General features: G+C 60.4%; 3 protein-coding genes across 3 annotated transcripts; all 3 read left to right on the top strand.

Moving 5' to 3' along the window:
* Positions 1-79: 79 nt before the first annotated feature.
* Positions 80-3,695, top strand: FAM193B (family with sequence similarity 193 member B; the record flags this gene model as incomplete). Its single annotated transcript, XM_083871523.1, has 6 exons — positions 80-85; positions 635-895; positions 1,290-1,526; positions 2,017-3,028; positions 3,133-3,208; positions 3,336-3,695. The coding sequence occupies 6 exons, from the start codon at positions 80-82 to the stop codon at positions 3,430-3,432; spliced, it is 1,689 nt and encodes a 562-aa protein (XP_083727649.1). The 3' UTR covers positions 3,433-3,695.
* A 193-nt stretch (positions 3,696-3,888) lies between these two features.
* On the top strand, positions 3,889-9,597 carry DDX41 (DEAD-box helicase 41). The gene is made up of 17 exons (XM_083871418.1): positions 3,889-3,942; positions 4,028-4,126; positions 4,217-4,376; positions 4,456-4,530; positions 4,865-4,925; positions 5,622-5,758; positions 5,917-5,989; positions 6,165-6,318; positions 6,412-6,548; positions 6,711-6,873; positions 6,962-7,093; positions 7,272-7,343; positions 7,572-7,668; positions 7,989-8,138; positions 8,270-8,341; positions 8,449-8,559; positions 8,774-9,597. Exons 1-17 carry the CDS (start codon positions 3,919-3,921, stop codon positions 8,908-8,910), a joined length of 1,854 nt encoding a protein of 617 aa, XP_083727544.1. The 5' UTR covers positions 3,889-3,918; the 3' UTR covers positions 8,911-9,597.
* Positions 9,560-12,569, top strand: DOK3 (docking protein 3; the record flags this gene model as incomplete). Its single annotated transcript, XM_083871419.1, has 5 exons — positions 9,560-9,673; positions 11,008-11,301; positions 11,423-11,516; positions 11,602-11,774; positions 11,856-12,569. Exons 1-5 carry the CDS (start codon positions 9,617-9,619, stop codon positions 12,567-12,569), a joined length of 1,332 nt encoding a protein of 443 aa, XP_083727545.1. The 5' UTR covers positions 9,560-9,616.
* Between the last annotated feature and the right edge of the window lie 148 nt (positions 12,570-12,717).

The raw sequence follows: 12,717 nt of genomic DNA on the forward strand, positions 1-12,717 counted from the left end.
CAGAAGAGGTTGTGCTTCTCCTCCAGCTAAAAGACTCAAAGGAACACCCTGATCAACCTGCTGTTGGCCAACAGGACCCATGTCAGTGAGACCTGTCAGGCAGCTGTGGCACTGAGCAAATGTCCTCGAGAAGATGAAGCCTGTGGACTTGTTCTGCTCACCTGTTCCTCCAGTCCTCTCTGGGCTGCCCTGGAAGAGAGCACATTGGTTCCTCTCTGCTAATTAGCTCTCTGTAGAGAGCCAGTCGGGTCCTGAGCTGGATCTTGAGGAATGATGCTGTGGGCTGTGCCCTGACCTCCCTGTGTCTGAGCTGGGTAGCCTGTGCCCTTGTGAGCTGGGCTTGCCTCATGTGGGGATGTCTGGCAGCTGCACAGTCCCAGTGTTCCTCACCTGTGCTACTTGCCACCCCCAGTGAGTACTGCACCCTGCCCTGCTTCCAGCCCAGGGCCTGGCTCACTGGGGCTCTGCTGCACCAGTCTCCTGCTAGCCAGAGGCCCTGAGGGCTGGGAGTGGCAGATTGCTGTTGCTGTGGGCTCCTCGGGCAACTTCCCCAGATGAGAATGCAGGGGAGGGGGTTTGTTCTGCAAATCCTTCTGCAAATTTCCCCAGGAGGGTTGTTCCCCTACATGCATAGCATGGGGCAATTTTTGAGATTTCCTGGCACCTGCTCACCTCTGGCCCTTCTCCCCTTCTCCTCAGGGACCCCTCTTGCAAAGGGCACAAATTCCCAAACGGTACCAGCTGCCACCCGCCGCAGCCCTGCGAGGCAGACGAGGGACTCGGGGAGGATGAGGACAGCAGCTCCGAGCGCAGCTCCTGCACCTCCTCTTCCACCAACCAGAAAGACGGGAAGTTCTGTGACTGCTGCTACTGTGAGTTCTTCGGCCACAACGCGGTGAGTGAGGGGCTGGTCTGCAGCCACCCCTGGTCCTTGCTCTGTGTGGGGAGGCATCACTCAGTCCCTGTGCCCAAAGTGTGGAGGTGGGCAGGCCTGGCCATGGCTGTTTCCTGCAGGCACATACATCCCCCACTTCCTTTCTATCCTGCTTCATCAGCCTGCTGGTCCCTTGCTCCCGACTCGCAGCTGCCTGCCCAGCCCCGGGGCTCAGAGCAGCCGGCCAAGCCCTCTGGCTTCATGGTGGAAGAGCTCAGTAGAGCTGTGCTGACTTGTCTTGCTGAGACTGCAGGGAAGGGAGAGGCTGTAAGGTCATGGGGGGCTGTTGGGGAAGCCGGGGCTGCCTGCCCCTCATGCTGGCTGGTGCCTGGCTGACAGCACTCGCCTTCCACAGCCCCCGGCCGCTCCCACGAGCCGCAACTACGCTGAGATCCGAGAGAAATTGCGTTCTCGCCTCACCAAGAGAAAAGAGGAGCTGCCACAGAAACTAGGGCACAACAGCAGCTCAGGGGAGCCTGCTGTGGACCACCGCAATGTGGACGAGCTGCTGGACTACATCAACAGCACAGAGCCCAAGCCCTTGAACAGTGCCAAGGCAGCCAAGCGGGCACGGCACAAGCAGAAGAAGAAGGTGAGGCTGGGCAGGGGCCGGGGCTGCAGGAGGAGGGTCAGGCTTTTCCTTCTCTCCTTTGCATCCATTTGGCTTCTTGAATTCTGTGTCACTCCCACCCAAGGTGGCAGTAGTGCCTGGCCCCGTGTAGAACTCTCCCCCTGCCTCTGTTCCTGCAGAGGGTCTCCCAGCCTTCCTGGGTGCTTTAGGCTGCTCTGTCCAGTCTACTCCATGCCCCATTCTGATACCATGCATCTCTGGTAGGGACAGGCAGTGCCATGATGGCTCTTTCTGGTGCCTCGTGCCCAGAGCAGTGTCAGGTGTGCAATGTCCAGCTGTTGCAGTGTCCATGGGAGACGTGACACTTTAGGGGCCGTGGGAGATGTGGCATAGCTGTGCTGAGCAGCTGCCCTTGGATTTGCTGTCACACAAAGCTGGAGTGAAGCTCCATGTCCTCCACTTGTAGTTCTGTGGCCCAACCCAAATGATTCTCATGGCACCTGTGTTGCAGGAGAAGGAGAAAGCCCAGCTGGAGGCAGAGGCCCAGAAGCGGGCAGAGCGTGCCCCTGCAGCCAGCCAGGCCAGGGAGCCAGCTGAGGAGAAGCTGCTGGAGTGGCCGGAGCTGGAGCTGGAGCGGGTGAACAGCTTCCTCAGCAGCCGGCTGCAGGAGATCAAGAACACAATCAAGGACTCCATCCGGGCCAGTTTCAGCGTCTATGACCTCAACCTGGATGTCAATGACTTCCCCAAGAAGGCAGCTGTCCTGGAGCAGAAGAACCTGCTCTCCAACCTCAACGGGTCTTCTGACCTGCAGGACATAGACCTGGCGCTGGCCCCGCTCAGCCTGGGCCCTGCCAAGGGCCACACGCTGCTGCGGGGTGGTGACCTGGGCCCCCGATGGGGCGAGGGGCCCGGGGAGCCCCTGCCAGCCCCGCCGGCCGAGAACGGCGTGGTGAAACGCCTCAGCGCCGTGCCCAGCCTGTCCCGCATGATCTGGGTGCAGTCCAAGGCTGCGGACTCTGCTGCAGACGGCAATGGGCTGAGCCCGGAGCCCAAGGAGGGGCCGCAGCCCAAGGGGCCGGAGCCGCCGGAGGCGCTGCCCGCGGGGGGCCGGCAGCGGAAGAACAAGCGTCAGAACGGGCAGGCAAAGAAAGGGGAGGGCAGCACGCCTGTGCCCAGCGGCCAGGCCCGCCTGGAGAGCCCTGGTGTGAAGGGGCAGGTGCTGGGAACCAAGCACCCTTCCAAGGCCAGTGCCCCAGAGCCACAGCGGGCGAGCGGCTGCGCCGAGCCTGGGGAGAGCGGCAAGGGGCAGCCTTGGGGCTGCAGCAGCACTGCCAGGGTGGAGAAGGAGAGAACTAGCGAGTGGAAAGGCCGGAGGGGAGAGGGCAAAGCAGAGCTTACAGAGCTGGCACCGCAGCAGCCACCTGCCCTGGCCACCCACCTTGCCCTGGGGGGCTCCCCCCAGCCCAAGGGCAAGAGCAGGAAGAGCAGAAACAAGGTGGAAAAATCCAATACCTCGATAGGTGAGTGCTGGGGAGCTCTGCAAGACCATCCTTGAGGTGGCCCCTTGCCCAGCTGGCAGCCCTTCCCTGCCCTGCAGCTCTGACCCTCTGCTCTGCTTTCCCAGATGATGTGTTCCTGCCCAAGGATCTGGATGGGGCAGAGATGGATGAAACTGACAGAGAAGTGGAGTATTTCAAAAGGTGAGGGCAGAACCCTGCCTGGTTTAGCTGTGCCAGCGGGGCTGGAGGCATGAAGGGGCTGGGAACTGACTGGGGATGGGAGTCCCGATGGGCTGGGGGCTGACCGGGGCTCTCCTCTTCCTGTCAGGTTCTGCCTGGACTCCGCCAAGCAGACGCGGCAGAAGGTGGCCGTGAACTGGACCAACTTCACCCTGAAGAAAACCACTTCCAGTGCAGCCCAGTGAGGTGCGGAGGGGCCACCCTCACCCACCCACGGCCGCTCGCCTCTCCTCACTGTGCCCCCCGCCTCACCTTGGTGGTGTCCCCTCCTTCGCGGGGGGCCCCGGTGCTCTCCTGCCCCGCGGGGACCCCCGGGGCTCCCTCCATCCTCCCGCCCCTCCCCGCGGGGTGATCCCGGCCGTCCCGTCCTCCTCTCCGCGGGCACACGACTCCCCGTGCCGCGGGGAAGGACCGTGCTGGACCCAATAAAGAACTTTTTAATTTTTTATTTTATTTAAAACCCAGTGTCTGCTGCTTTCTGCCGCGCCGAGGAAGTTGTGGGGCGGGATAAGGGGGGGCGGAATGTAGAAGGCATTCTGCGCAAGTTTGGCCACCGCGGGGACCCGTCGTGCCGAGTCGCATCTCCCGCCCAGTGGCGCGCTCTGCGCGTTGCTAAGCGATGGCGCCAGGCGGGATGACGTAACTTCCTATATCTCTTCCGGGAAGGAGCCATGGAGGCTGTGGCGGAGCGGAAGGTGGGAGCGGGCCCGGCCCCCGGTACCGCCGGCTCTGCGCTCCTGGTGCCGCACCGGGCTCCCCTCACCGCCTGTCTCCCCACAGAGGCAGCGCGAGGAGCCGGCGGACACGTCCGACCTGTCCGGGGAGGATGATGACGACTACGTGCCCTACGTGCCCGTCAAGCAGCGCAAGCAGCAGATGGTAATGGGGTAACGGGGCTGCCCGGGGAGGGCTCCGAGCGGCCCTCCCGCCGCGAGGCCGCTCACTGCGCCTCGATCTTCGTCCTTCCAGCTGCAGAAGCTGCTGCAGATGCGGCGGAAGGTGGTATCCGAGGAGGAGCAGCGGGACAGCGGGAGCGAGCAGCGCGGGGACGAGGATGACATCCCGCTGGGGCCCCAGTCCAACATCAGTCTGCTGGACCAGCACCAGCACCTCAAAGAGAAGGCGGAAGGTAAGGGAGGAGCTGGTGGCGGGACTGGGTGGCTTTCAGGGGACAGCAAACCCCCTCACTGTTTCTTGGATTCCCTCAGCTCGGAAGGAGTCAGCCAAGGAGAAGCAGCTGAAGGAGGAAGAGAAGATCCTGGAGAGCGTGGCAGAGGGCCGAGGTGAGTGGGAGCTCTGTTTCAGATCTGTCTCCAGCGCTCCCACGATAGCAGGAGAGCTGTTCCCTGCCTTGGGAATGCTCATACTCAGGGGTGGGACCAGAGGTGACAATGGGTCCCCTCAGTTGGCACTGCCTGGCTTAGCTGAGACACGGCTGTGACAGGGCTTTGGGCCCAGCAGCACTTGGTGTTCCTGTGCCAGAGGAGCTGTCAGTGCTGCTGCTTCTCCTCTTCTGTCTCCAGACATGATCTCCCAAGCTGTTTGCCCAAGTAGCTCTCAGTGAGGTTGATGTGGATGTGGAGAGTTTGCTCTGACTGATCATCTTTGTTCCTGCAGCTCTGATGTCGGTGAAGGAAATGGCCAAGGGCATCACCTATGATGACCCCATCAAAACCAGGTAAGTTTCACAGCACAGATCAGAAGTTGTCCTTCTGAAAACATCATGTCATTGTGGCTGGAGAGAGCTAAAAGCCACAGAGTCTTGAAAGAGGAGTGTGGCTCTACAGCCTATTGCCTGAGTGACTGGTTTTGTGTCATCACCTGTAAAATCAAACACTGTTGAGTCACATTGGATGTTGTTTTGTTTACAGTAAGGCTTGATAAAGGACATTTATGTTAAACTAGAAGGCCTGAGGGTTGTTCTTTAGGTTTGGGAAGTCACTAAGCCAGAGAAAGAGTCTGGAGGAGCCTTTGAAGCCAGTGCTGCTTGAGGCAGCATCGTCATAGTGGTGATTGATCAAAGATTGGACTCAATGATCTCAGGGATTTTCCAACTTCAGTGATTTTGAGACAGTGTCAGGGATATGATTGATGTGTGTCCAGACGTTTTTGGTGTGTTCCATCCACCATCCATAGGCTATTCTCAGCTGTTAGCTCAGCACTTTTCACTGAAATTTTGGGGAAGGGTTTAATGTATAGAACTGGCTCAGCTCTGCTCCTGTACTCACTCCATGGCACCCATTGCAGTTACCTGTTTTATCTGGGGAGACATTGGAGCCTGACAGGGAGTTGCCCTGAATTCCTCCATGGGAGTTGCTGGTTGTGGAGCCCTGGCCTTGTTCTGCACCACGACCTGTTTCTGTTCCTTTCACAGCTGGAGAGCCCCTCGCTACATCCTGGCCATGTCGGAGGCACGGCACGACCGGGTACGGAAGAAGTACCACATCCTGGTGGAGGGGGAGGGCATCCCACCCCCCATCAAGAGCTTCAAGGAGATGAAGTTCCCAGCAGGTAGGCCAGGAGAGGAGGAAGGGATCCCACCTTTTTCTTTGGCTGTTGGCCTGAAGGGTGTTTGTCACTGGTGGAAAAGCTGCTGCTGGGACCTGAGTGGGAGAAGAGAGGAAATAGTTCAGGTCATGGACATGGCGTTGTTCCTTGTTCTCTGACAGCTATCCTGAGAGGCCTGAAGAAGAAAGGAATCCAGCAGCCAACACCCATACAGATCCAAGGCATCCCCACAATGTGAGTGCTTTGTCCCCATCCCAGAGTACAGAGCAGTTGCTCCCACAGCCCACTCAGGGGTGTGTTCAGGGCGCTCTTCCCTGGTGACAGATATGCCCTGTCACCTTGCTCAGCCCTGGAGGTTTGAGCTACTCCTTCATGTTCCTCCTCTCCATCAACCCCATTTCTCTGGCAGCCTCTCAGGACGGGACATGATTGGCATTGCATTCACTGGCTCAGGGAAGACCTTAGTGTTCACCCTCCCGGTGATCATGTTCTGCCTGGAGCAAGAGAAGAGGCTGCCATTCTCTAAGCGAGAGGGACCCTATGGACTCATCATCTGTCCCTCGGTGAGTGCTAGGAGGAGGCTGTCATTGTGGCAGTGGCAATTCTAAATTCTGCCTGCACAGAGGTGTAGGAATGAGCTGGCTTTGTCTCCACAGCGGGAGCTGGCCCGGCAGACCCACGGCATCCTGGAGTATTACTGTCGTCTGCTGCAGGAGGACGGGCTGCCCCCGCTGCGCTGTGCCCTCTGCATCGGGGGCATGTCTGTCAAGGAACAGATGGAGACCATCAAGCAGTAAGACCTTCTGGGGAAGTCCATGGGACTGGAGCTGCTCTGTTTCCTGGCAGGGGGCTAAGGAGTGGCACCCTGGCTTCAGAACAGCATGGGGGTGAAAGTGGTGTCCTGCATGGGGCAGGAATGCCAAGGGCCTGACTGCAGCCTCCTCTCATCCCACAGTGGGGTACACATGATGGTGGCAACCCCCGGGCGCCTGATGGACCTGCTGCAGAAGAAGATGGTGAGCCTGGACATCTGCCGGTACCTGGCCTTGGATGAGGCTGACAGGATGATTGATATGGGCTTTGAGGGCGACATCCGTACCATCTTCTCCTACTTCAAGGTACTGAACTGCCACAATAGGAGCACCCTGAAGCTCAGTCCTGCATATGCCAGGTTGGGTAAGTGTTAAAGGCTTCTTCCCTGTGCAGGGCCAGCGGCAAACCCTCCTCTTCAGTGCCACAATGCCCAAGAAGATCCAGAACTTTGCCAAGAGTGCCCTGGTGAAGCCCATCACCATTAACGTTGGCCGAGCGGGTGCTGCCAGCTTGGATGTTGTGCAGGTGAGGTGTTTGGGTGCTCCCTCGTGCCTGTGTGGGAGGCCAGAAACATTCATGAGGGCACTTAATTCCTTCCTCTGCCATAGAGTTGGGATTCATGGCCCTCCTTCCCAGCTGGCTAAGGGATACCAAGCAGTGGCAGTTCTTCTGCTGCCTGACCCATGTTTCTGCTTGTTCCTAGGAAGTGGAGTATGTGAAAGAGGAGGCCAAGATGGTATACCTGCTGGAGTGCCTGCAGAAGACCCCTCCACCTGTGAGTATGCTGGTGATAATGTGGTCGTGCTGGGGCATGGGGGGAGATGGCAGGGGGGACCCCCTGTGTGGTGTGGGCATGTGTCTGAGCCATGCTTCACATACGAGGAAGTCCTGGGACCAGCAGTGCTGTGTGCTCTGCTCAACAAGAGGGAATGGGCTCCCCCAGGGGGCTGTGCTGGTGCCAGCCTGCAGAAGGGGCTCTGATATGATGCCTGTGCTGCCACAGGTGCTGATCTTCGCAGAGAAGAAGGCAGATGTTGATGCAATCCACGAGTACCTGCTGCTCAAGGGTGTGGAAGCTGTGGCCATCCATGGAGGGAAAGGTCAGTGAGGGTCCCAGAGAGGCCTGGGCTACTGGTGTGACCCCACTACTGCCAGGAATGTGTGTGGCCATGGAAGGTGCTGGGCTGAAGCAGTTGTTGATGGTGTGAGGAAGGGTTGTGACAGTGTCAGGAGTGAGCTCCATATTCTACATAGCAAGCAAAAACACAGTGCAGGTCCCTGTGGGTTATAGGGGCCCCTCGCTCCCTCATTGGGAGAAAGGCTTCCTGAGGAAGCAATGCTTGACTCTGAGGCCTAGTGTTTGCTGCAGTAGGTAGAGCTGAGAGCTCTGCCCTCACTGATCTCTGCTGGGCCTTTGCAGATCAGGAAGAACGGACAAAAGCCATTGAGGCCTTCCGGGATGGGAAGAAGGATGTCCTGGTTGCCACTGACGTCGCTTCCAAGGGCTTGGACTTCCCAGCCATTCAGCACGTCATCAACTACGACATGCCAGAGGAGATTGAGAACTATGGTAGGCACTGGGCCTTGTGGGAGGGGTCAAGAGGCCAGCAAGGCTCTGTGCCTGTCTCTGCAGTGCCTTGGGGCAGGGATGGTCTGTCACACTATGCTCACCTGGGCTTGATCCCGTCCCTGTCTCCACAGTTCACCGCATCGGGCGTACAGGCCGTTCAGGCAACACCGGCATTGCCACCACCTTCATCAACAAGGCCTGTGGTGAGGAACAGCACGGGGCTGGGGGCTGGAGGAGGCAGCTGGGCAGTGGCAAGGGGATGTTCTGAGCAAGCAGGATGGCTTTGCCTGACCTGTGTCTCTGCTCCCAGATGAGTCGGTGCTGATGGACCTGAAGGCTCTGCTCCTGGAGGCGAAGCAGAAGGTGCCACCTGTGCTCCAGGTGCTGCATTGTGGGGACGAGACCATGCTGGAAATCGGAGGTGAGAGACCCCAGGTTGACACAGGGACCCCAATGGGGCTGGTACAAAACGTGGGCTCCAGAGGGGACCCTCCAACTCCCAGTGCCACAGCACTGGGGAGACACTGGTGTAGCCCCTTTGCTCTGGGGTGGGAGCTGCTGTCCTGGCATGGCACTGTGCTGTCCTGGTGTGGCACTGTCCTGTCCTGGCCTTGACTCCATCCCTCCCATTGCAGGTGAGCGGGGCTGTGCCTTCTGTGGTGGCCTGGGCCATCGCATCACTGACTGCCCCAAGCTGGAGGCAATGCAGACCAAGCAAGTCAGCAACATCGGCCGCAAGGACTACCTGGCCCACAGCTCTATGGACTTCTAGCCTAGGGAGTGTGCTTCCCCTGGATGGGCCTGGGTTCCCTTTCAGCCCAGGGGCCTGTCTTGCACTGCTGTGGCCCCTTTTCCAGAATTTTTGTCACTGGGACTGTTGCCAGCTCAGCCTGAAGAAGCTCCTGCCCCGGAAGGAAATGGATGGAGCTGTGCTGCAACAGCTCATTACATCAGTGATGTGTTGGGCAAGCAGGTAGCAGTGCCTCAGGGCAAGAGAAAGCCCCAGGTGGGAGGACTGATCTGGCCAGCTGCCTGCTGCCCGTGCCAGCCCCTGCCGTGGTGAGGTTAGGGTCTTGTGTTGCCCCTCACAAATCCACCCAGTTTCTCTGGGTTCATCTTCCCCACCTGGATTTGTGCATTCTCAGTGGGTGGCTGTTCCCGTGTCCCCAAACATGCTGGGAGGATGCAGCCAGGGTGAGGTGGAGCGTGCTGTGCTCGTGTCAGGCGCTCCCCGAGGTGCTTCCTGTGCTCTGCCCCCGCGTTCTGCCCCACTGCCCTGCTGTGAGGGGGAGGGCGGGCACATGGACACCTCCTATGGCCCAGCCTCTGCCCCCCATCCCACACCCCAAAAAGGGGAAGTCTCTCTGAGAAGGAAGTCTGCCCCATGCCTTTCCTTCGACTGCAGCAGTCACATTTTCTCTGCTGCGGGTAGCCCAAGTCCCTGATCCTATTACTGGCTGCCAGGGTGGACTGGGCCTATGGAGAGACCAGTGAAGGATGGGATCCTCTATGTGCAGCACACCAAATTTGGAAAGGTAAAGGGTGGATTTGGGGTTGGTAGAGGGTTTGCCCTGATTTGTCATGATGCCGGGCCTGGGGCTGGGCCCTCAGCAGCCTGGGAAGGGGCAACTGGAGCCAGACCCATTGGAACTGCCCTTGGGGGAGCCCTGGGCTCAGCAGCCCCACGAGTGGGGCTTTCCCTTGCGGCTGAGGGGGCTCATCTGTGTGGACACCCACTCTGGCTCGCCCGTGTGTTGGGTCCTTTCTTGGTCACCGCGTGAGTCGCAATGGAAGAATAAACATGCGTTAATGTGGCGCAGCTCCAGCGTGTGTGTGTGTGTGTGGGAGCAGGGCCCTGGGGCAGCACGTGGGACGTGTCCCTGTGCCCTCCATCGGCCTGGCCCTGGGGGGCCAGCACCATCCAGCAACACCCTCATGGCTTGGGCTGCTCCTATTTGCCCTTGGAGGGGGCACTGAGTGCCACAGCCCTTGGGGAAGGGTACAGGTGACATGGTGAGAGTACCCGGGGTCAGGCCAGCTCCAGGGAGCTGTTGGGTGTTGGCAAAGTAGGTCCTGCTGGCACACTGATCACACCACGGCAGGGTGGCCATGTCCTGGGGGGGTCTCAGTGGATACATGGGGCTGCAGTCACACTCTGACTTCCCTGCTGAACAAGAACCAAGCCCTGAAAGCGCAGCAGGCAGCCCTGTATGTGAGGAGCTGGTGCCCTGCCTGGAGGAGGCAGGTGGGCTGGGGGCGGTGGGTATTTTGGGTGCTTGGCTGTGCCTGGTTCCTGCAGGGTGGAGGCTCTGCTGCACTTTTGGGGTACATGGTGGCACGCGCCCCCGCTATCCCATGACAGACTGGGAAGGTGCTGGTGCTGCAGAGGCTCCCCTGGGAGGAAGCGGGCTGCTCAGCAGATGTGAGGCTGCCAGCAGGAGCCTCAGCAGCTCAAAATGGCTTTAATTTGCATCAGGGTCTGTCCTGAGAACAGCTTGAGAGCTCAGCTGCAGGTCGGCAGGCCAGCACTTGCAGCAAGGAACAAAGAGCAGGACCTGGTGCTCAGGGAGCTGGGAGTGAGTGTGACTCACCCAGTGAGCCATGCCAAGCCTGCTCGGGGCAAGGCCCCCCCTCAGCCCAGCTTTGGGCCTTCCCTGCCCCACAGTTCAGCGGTCTGTGCTAGCCCCTGTTCTCTGTGCCCTTCAACAGCATCTGCCGGGTGCAGGTCGGGACTCCCCTATGCCCTTTGTGACTTGTATGGCTCTTCCTGAGCACTGCTGGCCCTGTGTGGAAGGCAGTGCTGTCAGATGCAGTGGCCAGCTCTTCGCTGACCCGTTTTTTCCCTGCTTTTGCCCTTCCCATGCATTAGAGGTCCTGGAGGAAGATGCGAGCCCAGCTGTTTGCCGCCAGCCCGTCTGGCGTGGCCCGCATGGAGAAGTTCGATGTGCGGGATGACGGGACGGTCCCAGAGAAGACGCCCCTGCAGAGGTGTGCCCGCCGGGTGATCCGCCTCTCTGACTGCGTCTCCGTGGGCCCGGTGGGCACAGAGAGCTGCCCCAAAGCCACCGCCGCCTTCTACCTCACCACCACGGAGAAGAGCTATGTGCTGGCAGCCGAGCAGCGCGATGAATGGATCACCCAGCTCTGCCAGCTGGCCTTCCAGGTACCAAGGGGTCTGGCAGAGCCAAGAGTCCTATTTGGGTGAGCTGGGAAGCTCCAGGGCAGGCAGGGGATTTGTGCTCCCCCACCACATCCCAAGTCATAATCACATCCCTTTGTTTCAGGGTGCAAGAGAGACAAGGCCGAGTAGTGCCCGTTCCCAGCTTGGCCCTGCTGTCCACATGGAGGAGAACTCCCTCTACTCATCCCGGCAGGACTGTACGTGCAGGGGTGGTGAATAGAGCTGGGGTGGGCTGTAGCTCAGTGCTGCAGTGCTGACTCCTGTCTTGTTTGGCTCCTGCAGTGACTGAATTCTTGGTGCTGGTGGTCCAGACAGATGCAGCCACCCGCTGTGGCCTGCACGGGCACTACCTGCTCTCAGCCCTTCCCCAGAGCCTGACGCTGAAGGACCCCCACTCCCGCCAGCCCCTGCTCACCTGGCCCTACACCTTCCTTCGCAAGTTTGGCCAGGATCAGGTGAGTCCCCCACTCCCTTCTTGGGGCTGTTGCCTGCCCAGGGTGGGCGGCAGCCCCTCACCCTCCCCTCTGACCCTGCAGGCTGTCTTCTCCTTCGAGGCTGGCCGCCGCAGTGACTCCGGCGAGGGCACCTTCACCTTCAGCACCCCACGGGCCCCTGAGCTCTGCCGGGCTGTGGCTGCTGCCATTGCCTGCCAGCAGCAGGGCAAGGACACCCCCGACCCCAGACTCTTCTGTGTCTCAGACCCCCAGCTCTTTGCACAGGGCTTTGAGACCCAGCCCTGGGGACCTGGGAATGATGATCCCCAGCCCAGCTCAGCCCTGGGGGGGACACAGCCTGCCTCCCACCCCCCTGCCAACCTCCTCCACTTCAGCTCACCAGAGCCAGAGGGCTCATGCCCCATCGTCTATGCCTCCATCGCTCGGGGCCAGCAGCCCCTCTTTGTGCCAGGGCAACCAGACTCTGCTGAGCCCTGGGCCATGGGGAAACCACTCCCTGAGCATCTCTACGAGAACATCTTCACTGCAGAACCACGTCCAGCCGGGGCCCAGGAAGAGGAGGAAGGGCAGTGGGAGCTGGGGTGCCGACAGGCCCCCGAGGGCCACAGCAGTGAGGGGGGGCCGCTCTATGACAACCGGGCCGCCATGGCACAGAACCCCCGGGCCGCGGGCTGGGGGCGCGGGGGGCAGGGGGCGCTGTCAGGGCGCTCCGGGCACAAGCATCACAGTACCCTTCGGGCCAAACTGGTGCGGCTGCTGAGCCGGGAGAGCCCCGGAGCGCGGGACTGGGCTTGATGTGGCCGGTGCCGGTCGGTGCCGTTCGGTCAATAAAGGCCCTTCCTGGACCGGGCTCCGCCGCTGGTGGGGAGGGCGGGCGGGGGCAGCTCGAGCCTCCCCGCTAGGGGGCGCCGCCGTGCCCCCCCCCGGCAGGCAGAGGCGCGCG

The sequence above is a fragment of the Zosterops lateralis genome (assembly GCF_965231275.1).
Source record: "Zosterops lateralis genome assembly, chromosome: 14".
NCBI classification, from domain to species: domain Eukaryota; kingdom Metazoa; phylum Chordata; class Aves; order Passeriformes; family Zosteropidae; genus Zosterops; species Zosterops lateralis.